The 25,321-nt window shown below is 37.0% G+C and overlaps 1 protein-coding gene across 3 annotated transcripts in view; it reads left to right on the top strand.

The window, feature by feature from the left end:
• The window catches only part of gigyf2 (GRB10 interacting GYF protein 2), a 135,708-nt gene extending 112,729 nt beyond the window's left edge, over window positions 1-22,979 (top strand). For all 3 annotated transcript variants that reach the window (XM_059651035.1, XM_048542022.2, XM_048542023.2), the window contains 8 exons: window positions 4,119-4,241; window positions 6,857-7,036; window positions 8,842-8,958; window positions 12,225-12,433; window positions 13,728-13,882; window positions 15,114-15,292; window positions 18,999-19,146; window positions 20,986-22,979. In XM_059651035.1, the coding sequence (XP_059507018.1) occupies window positions 4,119-4,241; window positions 6,857-7,036; window positions 8,842-8,958; window positions 12,225-12,433; window positions 13,728-13,882; window positions 15,114-15,292; window positions 18,999-19,146; window positions 20,986-21,053 (1,179 nt within the window). In that variant the 3' untranslated portion in view covers window positions 21,054-22,979. The remainder of the gene's footprint in view (window positions 1-4,118; window positions 4,242-6,856; window positions 7,037-8,841; window positions 8,959-12,224; window positions 12,434-13,727; window positions 13,883-15,113; window positions 15,293-18,998; window positions 19,147-20,985) is intronic.
• The last annotated feature ends 2,342 nt before the right edge of the window (window positions 22,980-25,321 follow it).

Here is a 25,321-nt window from a genome sequence, read left to right as displayed (position 1 = left end):
CATTTAAAATGCTTCTGCATTACACCTATTGAAACAACTTGTTTCATAGGGCAATAACTGTTGTCTCCATTATTTCTTAATTTTCTATCTTTATTGCAATGTTATCAGTTAGTTTCAACTTGTCTGCCCTGGAAGAATATGCTGCATTGACTGGAGTAATTATAGTTATATGCTGTTTCTTAAAAGTTCTGCATTTCCCCTTGCTATGATGACTGGGTGTCTTTCTCATACATTGGATATACTATTCTTGGCGACCATTCTGTCTTGAGTCCTAAATTTGTCTTATTGCTTTCAATCATTCCTTTCCATTGGTTTCAAAACTTAAACTGACTAAAGGATTACGTATTTTATTTAAAATTTGTTTTACTTTATCCATATAGTTTGACATTTTTCTTGCAAATTTTTGTGGTTCTGCACTAATAGGCCTCATCTGGACTGCTCCTCCAAAGACTGCAAATAGGTTCCTTTGTGTGATGTTTTTGAATTGTGATTTTAGCAAAAATTTTGTTCCTTGATGGCAACACTAAATCTTTCAACATTAATCACCTCCCATACCTGTGGTGTTCCTCCTTCTGACTGTCTCCAATCTTTTTGTTCTCATAAAAGCGCTTACATAATTTTGCTTAGAGCTATTTATTACATCTGTGACCATGTTACATTAACGTCTCTGTACGACCTAAACGTGATTGATTGTCCATCCTCTAATACTCTTCTACTGTTATTCAGCTGCCTTGAAGTGTGTAATTTTGTCTTCAAATTAACCTGAACTCCTGATCAAAAAGCCGACTGCCTTCTCTTGTCACCGTGTTTCCTCTCTAATCTCATTGTACATCGGCAACCCTTATTCATTCTTCTGTCCTACACCTACCAGCCAATCCCCTGCCCTACACCTACCAGCCAACCGACTTGATTATTTCAGCGCTGTTCTGACTAAGTTCCTCACGTCGAACTTCAATCAATTTAAAGCCATCAAGGACTCTTCCATAATTCTTCCCAGCAACTCCTATGCATTCTTCACCCCTATCCTTGCTGACTTGCAATGTTTCTGGCCCAAAATGGGTCCGATGTAAAATCCTGAGCCCTGTGCATTGAGGTCTGTGGTGTTGCTATCATCCTCCTCGAAGTTTACTTAACCTTTGAACTCTAAATTCCTTTGACTTTGACCTTTCTCCTTCCTCTTTACCCCAGAATTGTCAGTTGTGGCTCCAACAGCCCAGGCCAGATGTTGCAATTCTCTACCAGAACCCCTTGACTTTTCTCCATCTCTTAGCCTCCAGAAAAGGCAACTGTTCACGTGCTTATGTTTCAGAAAATAGTGCTTAGAAAATCATAGTAAATGTTACTTAAGAAACGTGAACTCAATTAATTTGAAAATAAACAGACATTAGTGGCTGGAACAAAATGTTGGTCGTCCAGTTAGCTTGGTGTCAGTTGCAGTAAGCATTACCTTTGCTATTTTGAGCTTGTAGTTCATTCAGCATTTTCCGATTAATTGTTTCATCATTTGGGCAATGATATATCTGCTGTACCTTGTAAGGAAATGGTTGAACATTTAGCTCTCTGTGATGGAGTAGTGGTTTTCAGAGGGTTACTGTTACCTGTGAGACTCTCATAGTGTTAAGTTTAAATGTGCCTTAATTTTAAAATATTTTTATGCCACCTTAGTTTGAGAAGGGATGTGTTGTGGTATTGCATGCTTTCTGTGTTCAGTTGTTAAATTGATAAAAACAAACTGAAAAAATTTAATCTTATCAACCAATCTCTTATCTTCCAAATGATTGCTTCATATCCAGTGCTCTTGCTGTGGTGCTGTTTCGTGCTTAAAGCAGCCATTCTTACCAGGTTTATTTCACAGATTGCTACTTGTGTCTGTCTTTTCAAGTATAGCTTGAATTTCTTTTGCAAGTATCCCACTTTTAAATGAAAAAAAACAATGTTTGGAAATATCTGCGGTATTTCTAAATCCATGAAATGTAAAAGCATTATTTTCTACTCCCTTTTTCTGTAATTTGCTATTTGCCTATTTTGACAATCTGTGCAAAACTGTGCCAATCTGTCGACTCATAAAAGCAAGTTTGATCATATTTTTTGCATAAACTACATTTGATAAATCTGCCCTAAATTGAATATGATGATTGGAGTCAATTAAGCATTGTAACGGTGTCATTTTAGTTTTCGTACCGGTATGTGTACTTTAAGTTGGGCTTTCTCAAATCACATTCAACACACCATCTTAAACTGACGTTGCCTTATTGATCATATATTTTTAATCTTCTAAGTAATTAAACATTATAGCTGTTTTTGTGTAGCGGCAATATGACAGTCCTATATCTCACTTCCGCTCTTGTCCCACAAAAAAAGGAGATAATGGAAACTGTTGGAGATGTTTAGGGTTTCATTATAATTGGGTTATCAGATGGATTGGGAGCTTTTAACCAATGTGTTTGCCCCTCAAGTGCAGTTGTTATTTCTAATACGAATGTGCTAGCTAGTATATAATAGAACTTAGGTCATCCTGACTGAGCAAAAGTGTTTGACCATTCTTTATAGTGAAGCACATTTAAAATGTTAGACTTTTCAAGGGTGGAAATGTGACAGAGTGTTTATATTTAAAGTAATGTTTGTGACCCTGAGTATTGGAGGCTTATGAATTGTTCTTTTTCTAAGAGGTAAATGAAAGGACATTGGCACTTGGTTTAACACGGCATTTTGGTGCTCGCGTGACTTGATAATTGCTTGTTTACTGGCAACCTCAGGGCAGCAACACGAGCTCTTCAGGGTAGTGAGCAAAGTCTAACCATCTTCATTCATGACCTTCCCTCCAGGTAAAGTCAGAAGTGGAAATATTTGCTGATGTTTGCACAATATCTGGCACCGTTTGAAACTCTTGTCCTGAGGCAGCCCATATCCATGCCCACAACACCTGGACAACATCCAGGCTTGGCCTGATTAGTGGCAAGTGTGAGGAAAGCTGTGAAATTTATGGATGATGTAACATTTTAGGATTTTTAATTTTAAAAGCGATTTTTTTTTTTCTTGTGACCCTGGTTTTGATTTAATTTTCTGGATAGGTTTAAAGATTACATAAGTCAGTCTTTCTGTAATCGTGATTCTAAAGCTGTACATGTCATAGACCAGGTTCTTGCAAGGACTCCCTAAGTGTTAATAGAATTTTGTCTATACTATGGAGGTTTGACAGGAGAGAAATGTTCAAGCTTTTGCAGAATCTAGGATGAGCGTATTTAGTTTCATTTCAAGAGCTTTTGAGTTCAGTTCGAAGAAGACTCAACTGAAGTCAAATGCTCCTAGAAAATGAGCTTCTTCAAAGCATTCCCCAAAGAGCCTTAATGTAAGAGTGTAGTTTGTGAAGATTGCAGACTAGGAGTGCTTATTTAGAAATCTGCAGATTTTTTTATAGGCTTGAATGTGTGCAAGGCTGTAATAAAGTGTGCAGACCTCAACTCTGAGGACAGGAACTAAGAGAAAGCAGTTAAGTCAAAAATAGACAGGAAACAAAGGTTTCTCTGGATTTTGATACCTGTAAAGTGATACTGTTGAGGAATAAATGGGATATTATTGTGTTGTTTTCAGATAGCTTGGTCTCTTTCCTTCCTTTTGTGCTATAAACTTCAATTTCATTGTTTGAAACCAATTCTGAAACCTTGTGTGCTTACGCTTCAGTGAAGCATTACCATGTTAAATAAAAAAAACTTATCAATCTAGATTTCATTCTAGGCTCTGACTTGTCCAGTAGTAATAATAGCTGGAATCGTAAATAATATTTGTGTCAGGCAAGACTTCATTCTTTTCTGTTTTCTCATCTAAAACACTCTTCCATTCTGAAGGATAGGAATTATGGCATTATCTCAGGAAGTCGTGTTACCTTTCTGACTTCATGCAAAATCTAAGAATGACTATAATGTGGAGGGCGCTTAACACCTGCTGTTTAAAATGTTCATTTTCAAATGCAACTGATGAACTCTATTGACTTAAACTTTGGTTCCGTCTATTGAGTACAAATAGAAAATCAACCATGCTAGCCTGAAACCAAAACTACTGTACTCGATATTCTTGAATTTTTGTTTTGCGTTTTATTATAATTTAGTATTTTTATTCAGCTTCCTTCATCTTCAACATGGGGCCAGCAGTCATCTTCAGTTTCATCGCAAACCCAGAATACACTACCACTAGCTGAAATACAGAAATTGGAGGAGGAAAGAGAGAGGCAGCTACGCGAAGAGGTAATGCAGTATATTTAAAGATGTATATTGGTGCTTTTCTCTAAATCTTTAAGTCATTAATACATTTTATAAACACAGTACTTAATGTTATTCATCAATTGTTTTTACACATTGTTTCAAGAATAAATGTTTCCGATGTGTTTGGAAAGGAATAAGATACATACTTCTCAAAACGTCTGCCCTCGTTCTTAAATGCAGAAAAGTCGTCTTTTACACCTGTCAGTTTAGTTTAGTATTTTGAGATATCCACTGAGTAACAAAAGTATTGTTCTATGTCTCAATTTCCTTTTGATCCATAATCATCATTCTGCTCTTTGATGCCATTTAAGTCAGTCTTTTGCCCAACTGAACTTTGGGAAGAAAATAGAACATCTGTGCTCAATCGGCACCGAGTTTTTTTTTTAAATACCCCACTCGAGTGCCAACTCTTTATTCCTTTCAGCAACTGACAGTCTTATTCGATCTGCAAAAGCAGTGTGGAATTTAGCATCCTATTTAGCACGTTGTTATACTTCAAATTTGCCATTCTACTCATCACTTAGACCTTTTACTTCCAAGTTCATAACACTGCCTATTTCTGTTCTTACCTCCACTGCCACTAAAGGTTTTAACTGTGCTTTTATCAACTTTTAGTTTTCTTCATTGCCCTTGTTACTAAACTGTTATTCTGCACTCTGGAAAATTTTAACATGTTCAATGCAATGTTGCCTTTGCATTGTTCACAAATGCATGCTTGAGGCCTTCAGCAACAGTCTCTGCTGAACTGTGAATCTACTTGCACCAGGCATCATTTGATTAAGATCAAAATATGATGGACTGTCTAGGGGAATCTGATTTCCGGGTGCTGTTGATCTTGGAGGCAAACAGGATATCCAGTCCTTTGTGAAAAAAAATCATGAACATTTCTGTATTGTTTCAGGTTGTCATTTTTTTGTTTATGCTTAATAGTATCACTGAATTGTTACAGCATGGAAAGAGGGCTTTTTCTCCATTATGTATGGTATGCCTCGATAGGAGCAATTTATCATGTGCCACTCACACCGCCTTCACATTGCTATAATAATTCCCTCTTGAATGCCCTGATTTAACCTGCCCTCTCTCACAATCTGAGGAAGGTAATTGCATATCTCTTCCACTTGCTGCATTCAGATGTTTTTCCTTTTTTTAAAAATTCATTAGTGGCATGAGGGTGTCACAGGCTAGGCTAGGCAACATTTATTGCCCATCCCTAGAGACAACCACATTACGGTAGGTCTGGAGTCACATGTAGGCCAGATCAGGTAAGGATGGCAGATTTCCTTCCCTAAAGGACACTAGTGAGAGGTGATGCACTTTAGTAGGAGTAACCAGAAGGCAAAGTACAGGGCTAATGGTAAGATTCTTAGCAGTGTAGATGAGCAGAGAGATCTCGGTGTCCTTGAAAGTTGCCAACCAGGTTGACAGGGCTGTTAAGAAGGCAGACAGTGTTTTAGCTTTTATTAATAGAGGGATCGAGTTCTAGAACCAAGAGGCTATGGTGAAGCTGTACAAAACTCTGGTGCGGCCGCACTTGGAGTATTGCGTACAGTTCTGGTCACCGCATTATAAGAAGGATGTGGAAGCTTTGGAAAGGGTGCAGAGGAGGTTTACTAGGATGTTGCCTGGTATGGAAGGAAGGTCTTACAAGGAAAGGCTGAGGGACTTGAGGTGTTTTCATTAGAGAGAAGAAGGTTGAGAGGTGACTTAATTGAAACATATAAAATAATCAGAGGGTTAGATAGGGTGGATAGGGAAAGCCTTTTTCCTAGGATGGTGACGGCGAGCATGAGGGGGCATAGCTTTAAATTGAGGGGTGAAAGATATGGGACAGATGTCAGAGGTAGTTTCTTTACTCAGAGTAGTAAGGGAATGGAACGCTTTGCCTGCAACGGTAGTAGATTCGCCAACTTTAGGTACATTTAAGTCGTCATTGGATAAGCATATGGACGTACTTGGAATAGTGTAGGTTAGATGGGCTTGAGATCGGTATGACAGGTTGGCACAACATCGAGGGCCGAAGGGCCTGTACTGTGCTGTAATGTTCTATGTAGTGAACCAGATGGGCTTTTCCAACAATTAACAATGGATTTATAGTCGTCATTATATTCTTAATTCCAAATATTTTATTGAATTCAAATGCCGCCATCTGGTGTGGTGTCATTTGAACCTGGGTCCAGAATTTTATCTGGGTCTCTGGATTAACAGCCTAGCAATAATACCACGAGGCCATCACTTCTCCCATTGAGTATTTTGTCAATTACCTTAAATCTTATTCCTGGTCGTCCTCCTCCCAAAGAAAATGTTTTTTTTCCCTGTCTACCCTGTCAAGACTCCTCATGATTTTGAACACCTTTATATCAGATTTCCTCTCCCCTTCAAGAAAAGCAGTCCAAGTTTTGCTAGTACATCTAGTAACTGAAGTTCATCTCTTGGATTGTTGTCTTGAATCTTTGCCTTGCCCATTCTAACTCATTTACCCCTTTCATAAAGTCTCGCATCCAGAGCTGGATGCAGCATTTCAGTTGAGGCCGAACCAGGGTTATATCTTTCTAAATATTTTAGCCAATCCTTGGTTGTGTATTGTTCTTTACTAATAGCAACGGCGGCAGCAGCAGGAATTGATGAAAGTTTTGCAACAACAAAACCAGCAGCAGAAACTGACAGGATGGGGGAATATTCCCAAAACTTCAGTCACTACTAAATCACTTTTGGAGATACAGCAAGAGGAGTTCAGGCAAATGCAAAAACAGCAGGAGAACAAAGCACAGACAAGACCGGTAAGCATTCTAAATAAATAATTGTTGTGTGGGATTTTTTTTGCATGCTAGTTATGTTTAATGCTATGTGTTTTTTTTTGAAAAGTTAGCTGAAAACCTGGTTAAGAAAATTTCAGACTTTAGTCATGATTTGGTCAAGACTAATAGTAGAAGGGTTGAACAGTTAAAATAATTTACTCACTTTTTATAATAAATAAGTTGGCATCAAGTTGTCAACCTAATTTCACTGGAAATAAACCAAGTCCAAGCTTTCCACCATACCAAATACAACGTTTCTAGCTGAAGTAAACCATTAGCACTTAAATATCTACAGCAGTGTTCCTTACCTACAATGAATGCAAGGCACCATTCATTGCATTATAGAAACAGTAAAGATCTCCTTCACAGTTAACTTCGTAGACCTTTGTTGATTTAAAATAAAGAAATTAAAATAAACCTTGAGTCATTAGTTACACTTAGTCACTTATCACACTTGTATAATATAGAATTTATCTTCCTGCTCAGTATATTTTGATAAATCATTGCCACTAGATCCCAATTGTAAATAAAACATTAAGTATATAATTTGAGCATCTGTACTCGGACTCCTCTTAGGATTTCCTCCACAAGCTTCCTAATACACTTGTCAGTAATGTAACAGAAAACATTTAACTCACTCAGTTTTGTATATGCTCTGTTCTCGAAATACAGAATTCTACCTGTTTCTATTTGTTATAGTCCTACTGTCAAGCTCTCTCTTGCTGCATTTAGTCAAGTAATCGTAACAGTGGGAGTCAATAATCAAAAGAATAACAGTTTGATTACTGCAAAAGATTACTGTTCTGGAAAGAGTTGTCTAATCCAAACTGATAACTTTTTAAAAAAAATTGTGTTACTATTTGGAGAAGAAAACTTTGAAATAACAATGAAGTAATACTAATTGGAGGTACCTTTTTGAGTGAGATCATCCTCCTGGACTGTGGAAGTCTTCTATTCGGTATTATTCATGCACCTACTCAGACTTTTCAGTTTGATCCTTTCATGTTTTGTCACACCTGTGACTTTTCAATCTAAGCTACTATCATCCATCCAACTGAAAGTTAATCAAATATTACCTCTGCTAAGTTTTGTATTGCTAAGAGAACTTGTGACAGAAGAAAATTGAAAACTACAGTTTCTTTACCAGGCATATTCTCAAAGTTGACCTTCAGTTTCTAAACTAAATATTCTACGTTGAACTCATGTTAACAGTCTAGCATGATTTTATTGTTTTGCTCTCGATACAGCTGTTGTGAGGAAGTATGGAAATATTGAGACAGTCTTGAAACTGTGGAAAAATCTGCACCATTGTTTCTAATTTAACTTAAATTAATTCATTCCCTATGAATCCATGTCTTTCTGATCATTGAGCTGATTTTAACCAGTTTCTGTTCTCCTACCTTTGAAACAATTGGGAAAAACAGTGCTTTAAGTTCACCTGCATCTCTTGTTCAGCTTGCAAGTAAGATACTTAAGAGTATTAAATTGATTTTAAGTAATTTTCCTAAAATTTTGAGGAGTGAAGTGAAAGTCTTTGATAATTTTGAATGCAAGTACTAAAAATCGGTGTGTGGATGCTGACACTATTCAGCTGAGGTTTTTGCTGCAATTGCAGCAAGAGATGGAAAGCAGTACTATTGAAATTCCGTTTGATTGTTTTCACCTAGTTTATGTGAATCAAAGACTCTTGAGCTTATTTGTTTATAATAAAGTATTGCTGTCTGACTTCCTGATTACATAGCTTTCTCTTTTACATTGTTTTCCTCTCCCTGCATCCCCAAAATAAGTCAGCAGCAGTGAAGCTTAATCTCTCTGCTGGTCATGAGGAGTCATCGTTTAAAAACACCATAACAATGAAAAGAGAGGAACCATCAACCAAACGAATAGGATCAGAGCGGAACCATGTGAGTTTTGAGAGAAGAATTGTAATGGGGGGGAATATGTGTCCAACAAATTGACTCAGTTATGCAACATTATATTATGTACAATAGAGCTAAGTGAAAAATACTTTCCTTGTCCTGGGAAGAGCTAACATAGAAATTCAAGTGCATATTCTGCAAAGATTTCTTATCATAGTGCTATGCTTACAGCATCTGTAAAGGATTTATCAGGATTTGGGTTTTTTTATACTTGCAAAGATAAAACTTGGGAATAGGAGCAGGAATACAACATGTGGCTCCTTGTATCTGATCTATCATTCACTGATTATAGCTGACCTCCTGCTTCATCTGCACTGTTTTTGCACAACAAATTCATTAATTCTTCAAGTAACCAAAAATATCTCAATCTTGATCTTAAATATACTCAGCAATGTAATCACACACAATTTTCTGCTGTAGAGAATTCTAGACTTGTAACCCTGTAAATGTCAACATTTCTCCTGCTCTTTGTCCTAAGTAACTGATTTCCTATTCAGAGACTCTGTTCTCCGTATTCTAGATTTATTTAGCATGGGAAACAATCTCTCGGAGTATGTTCAAAATGCTAACTCGGCTTTCTGTCCACATATGCCGCCAGACCTGCTGAGCTTTCTCAGTAATTTGTTTTTAGGTCTCTTTGTGTACTCTGTCACATCTTTTCAGAATTTTGAATATATCAACAGAATTGCCCACATTTTTCTAACATTGTGTGAAAAATGGAAGCAATGTACTTAGCATTGCAAAGTAGGACAACGCTCTCATCTTAGGACCTTTTCCAGTGAACATCATTGTACTTCCTCCAATACAAGAATAATCTTTTTTGATGATGGAGACCAAAACTTTAGGTACTCCAGATGTGGTCTCAACAATACCTCGAATAATTGTAAAAGACTGCATTAAACTCCAGTCCCCTTTATAATAGATGCCAAGACATTTGCCATCTTAATTACTAGCTGTACATGTGCACTAACATTGTTTCTTATATAAATACATCCAAATCCCTTTGAACACTCGTTCAACACCTTTTGAACAATATTCTGCTTTGCCAATTCTGCCATCAGTGAATAATCTCACTTCCTCCTTACAGTGTACCTTTCCCATCTCACTTCAACTCATCAAACTTGATACACTACTGTCTCTTAGTCGAAGTCACTTGACTTGTAAATTGTTGATTTCCCCAGCATTGATACTGGAGTATAAGGACCCAGAAATTATGCCGCAGTTACACAAAACCTTGATTAGACCCCATTTGGAGTATTGTGATCAAACCTGGGCACCACGTCTTGGAAAGGATATATTCAGCTTGGAGGCAATAGAACACATTTGCTCAAGAATGATACCTGGCCAAGAGGGTTTAAGTTATGAGGAGAAATTATAAAAATTAGGCCTGTTTTCTCTAGAGTTTAGAAGATTGGGGGTGATCTTATCATTGGCTTCAAAATATTAACAGGAAAAGTCAAGATTGATAAACTACTGTCACGGCTGGTGATTGTAGAACTAAGGAGCAGAGTTTAGAAAGTAGGGCCAAACCATTCAGGAGAGAAGTTAGGAGAGAACTCTTCACAATGGTAGTTGATGCTTAATCAGTTAATTTAAAATCTGAGAGATTACTTGTTGTTCAGCAGAGGTATGGGCCAAGGGAAGGTATTTGGGGTAAGGCCACAGATCAACTATGATCTCATTAAATGGTGCAATATGCTTGAGGGGCTGACTGTTCTTTGTGGCACTCCCCTAGTCACAGCTGCCTTGGAAGTGTTCACATTCAGCTTAGTTATGTTAGCATACTACCCCTGTCTCCATGGACTTCTAGCACATTAGCGTTTTGGGTGGTACGTTAGGGAAGTAAAGGTGTACAACATCTGCTGGTTCCCTTTTTATCTATCCTGTGTATTAACATTCTTTAAAAACACCAGAAAAGTTGTTAAATACAATTTCCCTCTTGTAAAACCATGTTGATTTCAGTAGGTTGCTCAACTAATGCATTTGCCTTGTCAAAGAGCAGAAGTTATTTTGCCATCCATTGTTAGCTGCATAACCAGTTAGTTTTTGGATAGTAAGTACTTCCTACATCTCCAGATCTCATGGCTCACTACAATGAGTCAGTTCAGTTATTATATTTAAAAAGACAAAATACTGCTGGTGGTAGAAATCTGACATGAAAACACTGGACAGCATTTCAAGCAGCATCTGTAGAGGGTTGATGTTTCAGAACAGTAACCTTTCACAGAAAAGTAATGAGCCTTAGAATTGTAGAGTAGCAGCTCAGTGGAACTGAGGGACATACATTGTGTCAAAAGATTATAATGTTGAAATACGAAACGTATTGTTTCTAATGTAATCAGTTAAGGTTATATGGAGAAATCCTAATAAATGACCGCAGCTTGTGTTTGCTTTTGATAGTTTGAAAAGAATAATATGCATTGCAATGTTTATTTGACCAACTCACAGTTTTCATCCAGTTAGTTTTTGTCTATTAATAAATAAAAATGTACTCAGTAAATGTGAATGATTGCTGGTATTAACAATCGTGGAATAGTTTGAGCATAATCAGTTGAATTGCAATTACCTTTCCATAGTTATTTTTTGAGCAAATCACCCTTGTTTCAACTCAATCTGTTGAAGTAATTTTGGTTTCTATCGTCTAGATTTAGTGATTGCAGCTTGCATAAAAGAATGAGGGCTCAGTTAAAGCAATTATGCTGAAATAGCTGGCAGACACTCCCTGGGTAGAAACTGTTCAACTGTATTAAATCATTAGTCTGGATTCTGTTGTTCTTGATAAAATTGCTTGTCATTGCATTTTTCTTTATTTCTATTTGTGTAATTGACCATGCACTATGATATGAATATTTGCAAGGTTTCCATTTAAACCTCTATTATGAAATAATATTTGATGGTTGAAGAATGAATTTGTAAGCTTTGAAACAGTTTTAGATAGTTTATACAGATGTCCAGGGGATTTTTTAACTTGTATGTTTCTTGCCGTTGAGGATCAATGCAAGTGCAACTCTTAAAACATATGCCCAACTGCCCCATTGTGGCTTCCTTGTCTTTCCTCCCCGTTCCAGCCAACCCCTGTGTCCCACTGCTTTCTGTAGGCCTACCCCCTTTCAATTAGTGTCGAAACTTGAATGGGTTTTAAGAAAATTGGATTGTATTGACTACATAATGTGTATAATGTTTTGCAGTTTTTTAAGCTCTTTCACATTGAAAAGAGCAGATCTGTTATTTGCTGTCTTTGTTTCATTTAGCATTCCAGTTTACCAGTTAACACTACTTCAGTATGGGGTTCAGTAAACACCAGTCCCACCAACCAGTGGGGAACAGACGTTAGCAGTGTTTGGGGTGCTCCAGACCACAAGAACACAAATGTGGGCTTCTGGGATGAGGCTGTGAAAGAAGTGGGTCCTCCAGCAAGAAACCAACTCTCCAAAAGTAATAAGAACAACTCCAACCCTGGGTAAGAAGACAGCTTCTTTTCATCAGGAAAAATCCTGATATAAGTGATATTGTACTGTAATACCATTCAAATACTGGAAATAATCATTTCACAAAATAGAGTTGGCATTTGACCTTGTACAAAAATTGAAAATTTCTGTGAAGTTTGTGGAGAAAGTGTCTGTGGGAGTGACATTGGGGTGACTGAAAATGAGTAGCCTTTTGGGCTGGTGTTTTGCTTATTTTAACATTATTATAGTTGCTGAATTACCCTCAATGATAAACATACACGTTAATAGTTTGTCCAAATCTAAAAGCTTTTAACACGCATTCAGTAAACTTCTGCACTTGATATCAAAGATTCTCATGAGTCCTTTCTTCTTGCAGTATTCGTACCTTAATTTCTCTAGCGCTGTATTTGCCTTTGTCAACAATCAATATTGTTCTGTTACTGAGATAACAAGGTGTACTGCTGGATGAACACAGCAGGCCAAGCAGAATCACAGGAGCAGGAAAGCTGACGTTTCGGGTCTGAAGAAGGGTCCAGACCCAAAACATCAGCTTTCCTGCTCCTGTGATGCTGCTTGGCCTGCTGTGTCCATCCAGCTCTACACCTTGTTATCTCAGATTCTCCAGCATTGGCAGTTCATACTGTTACTGCGTTTTTTTTTTAAAAAGCAAAGTACTCTGACGCATGAATTATTAAAACATATTTTTCATGGATTCTTGTTCAGTGTCTGTGCAAGTGTGGTGTCTACTTTGTTGATAACGACATATGGTATGTAACTGTGGAGCAGTATGTTTGTATTTCACTGCCCTTAAGTTATTGACCAACAGCAGCAAGTCAATCTCATCAACTTTGGTCAACGTGAAGTACAGATTTGCGTTTTAACATTTAGACTAGAATCGCTGGTAATTAAACTACTGGGTAAGTAAATGGCAAGGATATCTGCTCTTTAAAATTTGCAATTGATTTGCATCATGATCTTTTAGAATGGGTGGTTGATCTGCTTTTCTCAATTATACAACTCTCCTGTGGAAGCTCAACATTTCAGACTTTTCAGAAACTTTTAGATTACTTGCTGCCCTCCCTTCTACCCAGTCTGAGTAAAGTTCAAGCTCTTTGTTAGAATTTGCACTAACCAACTGTAAGCTGTGTGGAAATGGCACATGTAATGGCATCTCCAGTCTTCCATTTGAAGTTACAATACATCTCCAATCCCTGAAGAAAATCACAGTTCATGATTAAAATATGGTCTGTTTTAGTCTTTTATAAGAAATGTAATTTCTTCATGCAGTATTTGATGCTCTTTCAGAAAGTCACATGGAGTTCAGAACAAAGCAAATAAAAAGGCCGAAGAGGAGGAGAAGCTAATGAAGTTGTTTCAGGGTGTGAACAAGTCACAAGATGGATTTACCTTATGGTGTGAACAGATGTTACATGTTCTCAACACAGCCAACAATCTGGATGGTAAGAACCAGTTTGTATGGTAAAAGTTTAGTTTTTTAAACAACAGTTGCTGATTGCATCATTGACTTTGTTTTCTGGGAGTCGCTGTCATGCATAGACCTTGGAGACACATGTAGCCAAAAAAAACTTAGAGGGAATGGTGATTTGTGAGCACTCTCGTCAAAAATCTCCCCTCATTTCAGTCATAGATGTATTCTAGAAGAATTACCAATAGCTGTGCAAAATAAACACCATTTTATGACGACTTACCTTCTTGAGCGGTTGAAAAATTTGTCAGTATTGTCAAAGTGGGCAGTAATCAATTTTAGTTCGGTGCACCAATCAGAAGTATTTTCTTAGGATCTGTTTTTACCTACTCCTGTCAGGCTTAATAAATAATTTTAAATTTGATTTTGTGCACTGCAGCATACCTTGCCAGATCAGCAGCAACACTGTCTTGATGCTTAAAAGCCACAGTAGAAGTGGTGAAAGTATACTTTGAAATTGGACAGCACTTGTTTAACAATCCCAATTTTACTGAGAATTATGCTAGCAGCATAGTGATTGAGTTATGCTTGCTAGAAAATACATGGCCCTGTATACATATTTGAGCCTTTCTCGACTATACAAAAGCTTTGGATACAGTTTGTTTTCCCAGGTGTATTCCATGTGGCAGTTTCTTGTCAGTCTGCTTTCTTTGAATTTAAGCAAAAGCTTGGCCTAACTGTTCCATGGTGGATTTTTTTATGGCACAGTCTCAATGGGTCAGTGCCCACTTGCCAACCAATCAACACCTAGTTCTTCCCATGTAGCATACATGAGGATTCCTTTGAAATTTGAGTGTGCTATCTGAAACACAGACAATGTGACTTTTATTGTTTAGCCCATTCTGTACTACCCAATCTAATTTCAGTTCCTTTTATGCTATTTTCAAATCTAGATATTGTGCTAATATTTTCAAAATTTGAGTCTTAATGTCAAAATCCAGTGTGGTTACATGCCAGTATATTTATCAACATCAAGTTAATTTTTGCATCTGCATTATTGAATAAACTTCTGGGGGATAGTGAAGAAGTCAGTGTTTAATGTAAGGTTAAAGAGCTGCTTCCTTTACCAATAAAAGACAAATGAAGATAGAATGCAGGTCTGTTTAGGATTTTAAGATGGCATTGTTGATGTTACAATATTTGTACTGAAATGCATCTAACGTTTTTCGAAGATAAACTTAATTTTGATGTTTACTCTTCTACAGTCCCTACGTTTGTCTCGTTTTTGAAAGAAGTTGACTCTCCTTATGAAGTCCATGATTATGTCCGAGCTTACCTTGGTGACACGCCAGAAACAAAGGATTTTGCAAAGCAGTTTCTAGACCGACGTGCCAAACAGAAAGCTAACCAACAGCGCCAACAGCAGCCAGTACGGCAACAACAGGTTGGTCTACAAAATATTGCTTTTATATGATATGCTTTAATATGTCTACATAGGAGTTGTTACTTCTCAGTGACAGTTAATCAGTTATCTAAATATTCAAGTTTTCTCATCTGCTATATTCACAGGCAACAATAAGTTGTTAGTTGAATCTAACATCAATGTGCAAAATAATTAAAGTGGGATTTTTTTTAAATGACATGATTAAATCTAAATTTAAAGCATCTGCTAGTTAACACGAAACATTCAAAGCAGAGATTAGAGAAACAAATTCTGGATTTAAACCCAGAGTAGAAACGAGAGTGGGCATATTTAATCTGAGAGCTGTCTTTGTTAAGTAAAGCAAACAGAAATATTTACGCTATGCTTCATAAGCTATGAAAAAGCATTTGACCACGTTTGATACCAAAAGTTGATAAACATGTTGAAATGTTCCAATGATGGTAAGGGTGACAGATTTTCCAAGGACCTATGATGGGACTAAATAGCAAGTATTGGACTAGAAGAAAGATTATCAGACTTGTTTCACGTGAAGCGATATAAGGCTGTTCTCTTGCCAAGGTTATTCAGTCTATGCAGGTGGCCCCTGTGTTATGAATGCGTTCCATTCTTGAGTATGCTCATAGATTGGTTTGTATGCAAGTCAGAGCACAACACAGTACAGTATGAAATAGCCTTTTGTAATTAGGAGAAAACGTTGCATCTTTAAAATTACTATTAACATAGTTCATAGGAACGAGCATTCATTAATCAGACGTTTGTAAATTGGACCTTGCCTCTATTAATAGAATTAGATGTTCTTTCAGGATAAAAATCGGAGGTGAGAACGTAAATTGTAGTATGTTGATGTTACAGCACCGTTTAAAGAATCTGAGACCCCATCAAAACATCATCAGTCAGGCTCATCTAGAAGTTTAAAATACATTTTGTTTTTAATCTTCACATTTAATTGGAATTCCAATGTATCAAGAGCAGAAAAAGTGAAGGTTAGTCTATGGTGTCACACTGGAACATGCAGATACATTGGACAACAAAAATGGCAATTGGAATGTAGAAATTAGAAGAAGGATAACAGTAACCAGAAGTAATTTTATGAACGTCAACAATTTGTTCACAAAATTCCAAGCTTCTAACAAGGAGAAAAAAACATTATAAGCCACTACATTTTATACACTTTCCTGGATGCCTTTGAAACTTAACACCAACGTGAAGATCTGTGAGGGAGAATGAAAGCTTTTGACATGTTGATGCTAAGATTTATGCCAAAAATGCCATATCATAGCTTCACACAGGGTGGAAACAGGCCATTCGGCCCATCAAGTCCATACCGTCCAAACGGAATCCCACCTAGACCCATTCCTCTTCCCTATCCCTTAACCCTGCATTTCCTGTCACTAATGCATCAAATGTACACATCCCCGGACGCTTTAGGCAGTCCATCTAAATTGCACGTCTTTGGGCTGTCGAAGGAAACCCACACAGACATGGAAAGAATGTGCAAATCCACACAGACAGATGCCCAAGATTAGAATTGAACCCAAGTCCCTGGAATTGCGAGGCAGCATTGCTAACCACTGAGCTACTGTGCCACCGTATGCAGGCCACAGCAGGAGTTTTTGAAAATATAAGAGCTAAAAGCTCAAGAATCGTCTAGAAAAGAAAATAGGTGTTTTAGCCATTTAAACAGAGCTGAAAAGGTAAAGCAATCTTTTCTAGAAGGCAAAATGGGGAGCACCACAAAAGGCTTATACTGAGGCCTCATTGGATGTTGGATGTCACGGGCTATTTGCTGATGAACTGCAGTGCATGGGAGAGGGTGGCACAAGGTGGCAGTAGCGGCAGCTAATCCTAGCAGTTCTGAGCCCTGCCTTACTCTATCCAGTAGTCTTAATGTACTTATGAGACATACAACTGCAGATGCCATCCATCACTCAAATTCAGTTGGCTCCATTTGCCATTACCAGGCTTTGTCAACCTCTCCCAATACACATCCACTAATATTAGAATATCCTGGAAGCCATGGACAATTAATTTCTCCCCTCGTCAATTCTGCCTTCACTCATAGACTTGTTTGCCGAGGAAGAGATTTTTTTAACTGCCCCTCATTTTTGACTTTTTGCATATCATCGGAAATTCTCCTCAACTCCTCTTTCGTTTCTTCTGTCTTTTTCACAACTGACATTTTCTAACCATACTATACCTCCTGAATGCTGTCAGCAATTTATTTATTTGATCTCCTTCAGTACCACCTTAGTTGTCCAATTTGGTTCTGTCAACCTGTTGTAATCCGAGGCGCCAACAATGTTATATTCCTAACATCACGTTTGTGAGTCTCCCTTATTCAAGGAGCTCCATTGGCTTTCCTGTTGTTCATGATCACATTGTTTCTTGCTGACCCTGCTGCAAGCCAGATTTCTTCTAAATTACTTCAGTACTATTTGAGGAAAAAAAATTTCCCTAATAAAATATTGGTAAGATTGAAGCTGTTGTTTTTAGACCTACCCCAAACTTTAGTGCCTAACTTCTCAGTTTATCCCTCTCCTAGGCAGCAGTCTAGAATTAGGTTAGTCTGTTCTGAACTTGTCGCATTTGACCCTGAAATGAACATAAACTTTATTTATGCAATTGCTAAGACCATCTATTTGCACATCTGTCATGTTGCTCAAATTCACCCCGTCTCAGTTAAACTACTGCCAAAACCCTCATTCATGTCTTTGTTACCTCCAGCACACCACTTGCTGGCCTCCAGTGTTTTATTCTCTGTTCACTTGAATTCATCCAAGACACTGTCCATGTCTTAATTTTCACTGTCCCATTTCCTACCACCGCTTTGCTCACTCTTCTACATGGGCTGTTGGTCAAGCAATGTCTTTCCACTTCATTACTGCCATGTGCTGTTATTTATGCTTAAGCCCGTTCGTCAGTGAAGCTTTCGTCTGGCCTTTCTATCCTACAATTATACTACTGTTTCATCCTCCTTAAGCATCTGTATTACTTGTAATTCTTAATACCTGAATCATATTCTGCATACAACCCTTTTTACCAGCTCCTGTGTCATGCTAACCTAACTTAGCTCCCAATTGCCCCAGAATCATTGCTGATTGGGAACTTGAACTCGTGTTCAAATTAATTGCTGTTTCTTTGATTTGAAAGTAGCTGCACTTCATAAGTACTTCATTTGCCATAAAATGCTTTGGTATGTCCCATGTTGTGAAAGCTTCTGCATAAACAGAAGTTTGTTCTTTTGTTTTTCTAGTTGCGATCAAGTTGAATTTCAAAATGAAGTTTTTGTTAGAACATCGTCTCGGTATTTTAATGCTTATAGTACAAAATAAGTCTTGATTGTCAAAATTAGTTTAGCACACGCATTACAAATGTAACTTCACAATTTTCTAGTTTCATGGAAAGTGTCTTCTCTCCCCCTTACACAGCAGTCAGCATCATATGATTTTGGCAATATTTTGATTTAAATAAACAATATTATTCAGTACCGTTAATCCTGTAACTTTCCACTTAATTTCTGTGGAAAGAGAAAAAGAATGAAAAAGCAAGTTGGTTTTTAAAAAAGTGCTGAAATTCCACATTAGACTCTCTTAAAAGGGACAGAATCTAAGATCAAAAGTTTGATGACCGCCAAAACTGGCATTTATAATGTGTGAATTTTAAACTTTGCTTTCATATTTAATATGCCAATTTTTTTACACTTCAGGATTCAGCATGGGCTGAGAGTCATACTGGTCTGCAGCCCATCTATTCTTCAAATCACAGCAGAAATCAACAGTCTAATTTTGAATCTGTGCAGTCTGGGAAAAAGAAGAAAAAACAGAAGATGATACGTGCTGATCCCAGCATTTTAGGTTAGTTTAGTGTGCACTTTCACAGCAGCATTAGAGTCTGAGTCCGCGGATATTATTATGGATCATTGCCCATTTAGTTTGTAAAATATTTGTTGATATCTAGATGTGAGCGGAGTACTGCACTACATCTTGACTCTCAAACTGGTATTTCCTGATTCACCTGGTCTGCTGAAGTTTGCTGCTTTGCACCATTTTCGGCAAGCAAAATGACAATTGCAGCAGAGCTGATTTTATTTAGTTCTGATCTGTCAAAAACTCATTTTCAATTGATCAACTAACTGCATTGGCCTTTTAGGGTGATGAGATGTGAGGTTGATAACTGTGTTTAAATAATAAATGGGCCAGAAGCGCAACTAAGTGAACTGATTAACACTTGCTGTTAATATAAGCACACATCTATTCTTGGTTATCTGGATGTCAGCTTCAGCCTTTACATGGTACTTTTATATTTGCATGGAAAACTTACCAACATGCAGCACATACTGAAGTCACCCGTGTTCCGAAATACTGATATAGACCAGATCATGAGTAGATGCTGGAAAGGTAGAATTAATGCTAGGGCCTAGGATTGTTTTTTTTCTGTATTTCAGATGATCCTGTACCTTGACAGGGAGAGTCCTTTCTGACACCACAATTAAAACTTGTCAAATTGCTACTTGCATTGTGTAGTCTAAGTAGACATAATTACTTATTCATTAACCTATACTAAAGTATTGCTGAATAAGTGACCTGTCTCTTTATTGGGTGAGTGTAGTGTTCATACTGAGCAAACTGACTCCTTTAAAATGTATAGTAGCTTGGTTTGGGATCTCACATCTGCCAGACACTTGACTGATGCAAAACAGAAAATGTAATTGGGTGTACCACTTTTAAGACATGTGGCTTGTTATCATTATTCAGTTTGTTTTTCAGCCTCTTCAGAAGTGATTAATGTATCAAATCTAAATTATAGAATTTAGCCCTTTTCAGCAGGTTAGCCACATTCATTGTTTCTGCTTTTATTTCATATGACAAGCACAAAGTCTGTTCTCAGCTTTTTTTTAAAACCATAAACATTTCCTGCTGGAGATAAATAAGTGGTTATAATATTCGATTTGGTAGCATTGTGGATTTAACTATTAAATAGATCTTCCTCATGGTTCCTTTAAACACCAAATCATTCTTGCATGCATTATGTAAAGTCTGATGTGTTTTGGTGGATACTTATTTGCAATTACTGAAAGAGAATACATTGAATAAGTAGGTATACAGTTTAAACTAACTGCTTTGGATTGGTTATTGCAAAGATGCACATGTATTAAGATACTTAGGTAAATATGAAAATGTATTTAATATCACATACTGAGACCCTTAAGAATGGATTCACATTCTGACTTCAGAAAAAAACCTGGAGAATTAAAAGATGTAAAACCAATAAGGATCATGTCTTGTTTAAATTTGCATCATGCTGTAGATAGAAACATTTTCCATCTTAGATTTTGATGATGTGCTTAGTGTCAGACTAAATATGTTGATATAGCTTTTTAAAAACAAGATATTGTTTCTCACTACAAATGAAGAATTTAAATTAAACCTCTTCCTGGGAATTAACTGCTGCAGTTAATGCATGGTACAGGCTTCAAATATCCTGGAGTGATGTTGGGTGTTGTCTGTCTTTATTAAAATTGCCTAAGAATAACTTACAATAATTAGAGTTAGCATGGATATAGTTCAAATATCAACCTTCTATCCATAATGACAAGAGGTTTCTAAAAAGTGACATATCAGAAATATATATTCTAGGTTGATACTAATGTCAACAGAAATCATTTTTTTCTTCTTTTTTCCCCACTCCCCCAGGTTTTTCTGTCAATGCTTCGTCTGAGCGCCTGAACATGGGAGAAATTGAGACACTTGATGACTACTGAACATAAGAAAATGCTTGATTTATTTAAAAATAAGTTGTTAATCATGAATTCTGAATGCACCAACCAATATCAGTTAATTAAAAAAAAACAAATCTATCAACTTGAGTTCATGTCTGTCTTTGGTACTTCAGCACTTGTTTCTCATGGCCCTTCCTAACATAGTACAATCATGTTTCAAGTACAGAGCTGCCTCTTCAAAAGCCTCTGCACCAATCTGCATGGTTTCAAGCATAGAATCACATTTTCCACAGTGTAATATTAATGGTGCAATTAAACATACTACATTTGTTCTATAGAAATGTTTCCTTATCACTATTATTGGATTTTATTCAGAATACATGATTAACTGGTCTATTCAGTGTTGGTCACATTAACATCCATTCTTTGAACATTACAGAACAATCATGTCAGTAATGTATTTATAAGCTAATTCTATAATACACATTGAAGTGCTTGCTTTAGTACTGAGGTGTATTAAGTGGTTTGGATATTATAAGGATATCCATTCTGTTTGTATAAGAAGTAACACCTTTTCTGTCTAGCCCATTTTAGAGATTTTAAACTATGTTTTTGGCCTTGTACAGTCTTTTGAAATTAATATATTTGCGATATTCAATACACTATAGCTGTCTTAAAATATGCAGTTATAAACAATGAAAAAGTTGGTTGAAATGTTTCCAGGAATCCAGAAATCACGGTATTCTTCGTTATACAGTTGCTGCATGAAGGCTGCAATGTGTAACTAGAGACATTTAAAAATTTCAGTTTACAATACTGTTCAACATGCATGTGCAGGCCAATGCCCAGGAAGGAGCTTCTTCTCTTAAAAGGGCTGTACCCACTTCTTGTTCAGGTTATACTTTAAAATTGTTGGAATTCAAATCTTTTACAGCATCTTGGTCAAATCAAAGTTTGTTTTGCAACATAAAGATGGCTATGGAAAAAAAATGCTGCAGCTACTGTATGCCACCAGTTATAGTGCAACATTGAATTTGCAACTTACTTACTGTATTTAGGTGTACAGAAGATTCCCTTTGAAAGGGAACTTGGGTAATTGACCCTTTGGTGACTGAAGGACTCTTTTAGTTTCTGAGAAACATGTTTTGAATCACTTTTTTTTAAAATAAGATTCTGTAAAAACATAATGCTAAATATTAGACTGAGAAGAGTTATATACACAGAACATGTCTCTAGTGTACATTCGGAATTAAAATGCAGTGGATCCTGCTTACTGTCACTGCTTTCTTCATGTCACTTTTCTAAAGCCAGTATTTTTAATGGTTTTTCAATTCTGTTCAAATTAATTTGGGTTTACTTTTGTTTAAAAGACACTTGCAGCACTCCTTTCTCCATTGCCCCACAGTGGCATAGATAAATTTGGCAGCTTAAGTGCTGGTGAGAAAGAGGTGTGGACTGCAGCACAAGGTTAGACCTCCTCTCTCTTCTCTCTCTTCTCTGTCTTCTCCACCATCATTCTGGCACTACAAGTTAGAGCTCGCCACATGACACTTCCTGTGGTCCTTTTGCTTGCTTTATGCACCTGTACACTTTATGAATGCTATCTTATCCCAGTCAGATGCAAATGTTTGCAGCTCATGGGGTGAAGGAAACATCATTCAAATCTCCGCAAATGCCCCCTTGGTCCTTAACTTGTGTTTTCTACATTTGTTAATGTCATCTTGATTGCAGTCATTTATTTAGCTTGTTAATAAAGTGACTGTAAAAGGAACTCTTGTGTTGAGATGATGTTTAGAATGTCCGACTGGAGTGAAGGGCACCAGTTGTTTGGCTATATTGGAGTGTGCACTAAATGTCTTCACATTGCATACTATTCCATGTCCTTAAATGCATGATTTATTTAAAAATTGAAATCTGAAAACATTGAAGAATATTCTGTACAATAAAATTTGTATGCAGGTTTTCAAACTAATCTCTTGTGATATATCTACATTACTGGCAGCCATCTGAACACCACATAATAGCAGCTGCAGCGTCAAAGTTTTTATCTTGAAATTTTGTGCAGTATCGGATTAGTGCTAGGCAAAGAATTTTATATGTTAATATGTGTTAGATGCACCTTGATTACCCCCCCCCCCCCCCCCCCCCCCCCCACACCGAAGCTCATTTTCAGATGTAAATCCTCCATTTGAGGAGGTTGTATTGCTATGGCATCAATCTTTTGGATTGAACTACAGTCACTACAGAGAGATATTAAGTACTATATATTGTACACAGTACAGAAAGCAAATGTAGAAATCCTGAAATAGCCTAAGTGCAAATAGAACATTCATCCCGGACAGAGAGGTGCACTTCGAAGAAAGGAGAGTCACTTTGGAAATTAGTTACTCTGAATTATCACTTCTTATAAACCTTCATAATATACTTATAAAGAGAACTGAATATGCACTATTTCTAACAGATCTGTACTCTGATTGTGAAGACTCTAGATCCTCGTTCAAAAATTTGGAATTCATCTTTCAGCAAGCGAAGGTCTTAAATGTGCACCAGCTTTTGTTCCTAAAACTGTTATTGCTTAACCAAGTATATTATTGAATGATTGTTAATAGGACTGCTGCCAGGTTTTGAATGTTACTGTACCATCGCCTTCAGATGAAAGTAAATTTGATATCTTCTACTTAGTTGAATGTGTCAAACACCTTCCCTTGTTTTGGTTGTGTAGAATTTGACATTGAACAGTAATGTCTAAAAACAAATACTAGTTCAGCACAGGTCATTACATTCACAAAAGGAATTTTTTTATGTTCAGTGCTTTATTATATTTTGGCTTGAAAGGCACAGTGTGAATACTGTTCCAATTCAAGCAAATGTTTTCTTATTAACAAACAAATATAGCCAACCTATTGCAATATTTCACCTCATAGCAGTGAATTTTACCAGATTAACCAGTTTCCTGTTGACTCTTATTTTAAAATCAATTCACTTTTTTTTAAGAAGTTTGAATCCTTTTTTTAAAAATCAGGATTTAACCATATTACAAATCGCAAACCTGTTTGAAAATAAATGCTCAAATGTTTTAGTGGTTTGCATTTTCAAATTGTACTTTACCTATTAGGTATACATTATTGTGATTCCCTTGACTCAGTAATAGTATTTGGGATTGAGTTTCTTATACAGCAGCTGTACAGATTGGAAGGAATGGTATGATAAAAGATCAGACTTTCAAACAGTCTCACCATGTCAGAGACAGCACTTTCTTTCCCAAGCCAAGCTGTGTATAAAGAAGACTAGAGATTCCATGTCTTTGGGGTCTTTGTTCCATGAATTTACAATCGTAGATTGGTGGTTTCATTAAAATGTAAATAAGCTTCTAAAAATAAAAGACTAAGGGTATTGGTATGTCACTGTTTAATTTGGCACCACATCATTTGATGTACCTTGTTCGTAGTGGTGACGTAGTTTTATAAACAATTTTGTTCCCATTTCCTTTGATTACCTTTCCTTTGATCTCCTGCATTTTACCTTTCTAAAGAGGATTTAGGTAGGTGGAAGAACAAGTAGTCCCATTTCTGAGGTATTTTGATGTAGACAATCTTTTTTCTCAGTCCAACAGAAGAATGATTCACCTAGGGACATAGAAGATAGAAGCAGGAATATTCCATTTGGTCATTCAAGTCTGCTTTGACATTAAAAGCAGCATGTTCCTGCTTCCCCACCATATTCTGTAGAACCTTGAACCTAAGCTTGACTCCTTAAACGATCCATGCAATACCTGGAAAACACTGGAATTGAAGTGATTTGTCATGCATCTTAGGGAGCAACTAGATGAATTAAGTAGCCAGATTTTGTTACTTGCATTCTGTTTTCTGAAAGAAGACTTGGATTCTAATTTCTCACAACTTCCCAAACCAAGGGGCAGAGGAGAAGCTCAGTTGGCTGGATGACTGAGTTGGGGGTACAAAGTGATGTTAACAGCATAGGTTCAATTTCCACACCAACTGAGGTTACTGTGAAGGACTGGCCTTGACCTCCACACACTCTTGCACCTCTTCCCCAATTCCCCACACACTCTACCCCACCCACACACCCCCAAACACACACACACACCCACCCACACCTGACTTGGTATCCCTCCAGTTATACCACCCCCAGTTCTCTGTCTCTCTAATGAGAGTGTAACCTATACTGTTCTTGACCAAATTAACCATAAAGTCACCAAAGGCATTTATTCACATGTTCATTGTGAAATTCTAATACTTCATCAATCTCACCACTGATATGCGATGAAGAATGCAATTCAAGGATCATGC

Source organism: Stegostoma tigrinum, chromosome 14 (genome assembly GCF_030684315.1).
Source record: "Stegostoma tigrinum isolate sSteTig4 chromosome 14, sSteTig4.hap1, whole genome shotgun sequence".
NCBI lineage: Eukaryota > Metazoa > Chordata > Chondrichthyes > Orectolobiformes > Stegostomatidae > Stegostoma > Stegostoma tigrinum.
This window is presented reverse-complemented; position numbering and strand designations above follow the sequence as displayed.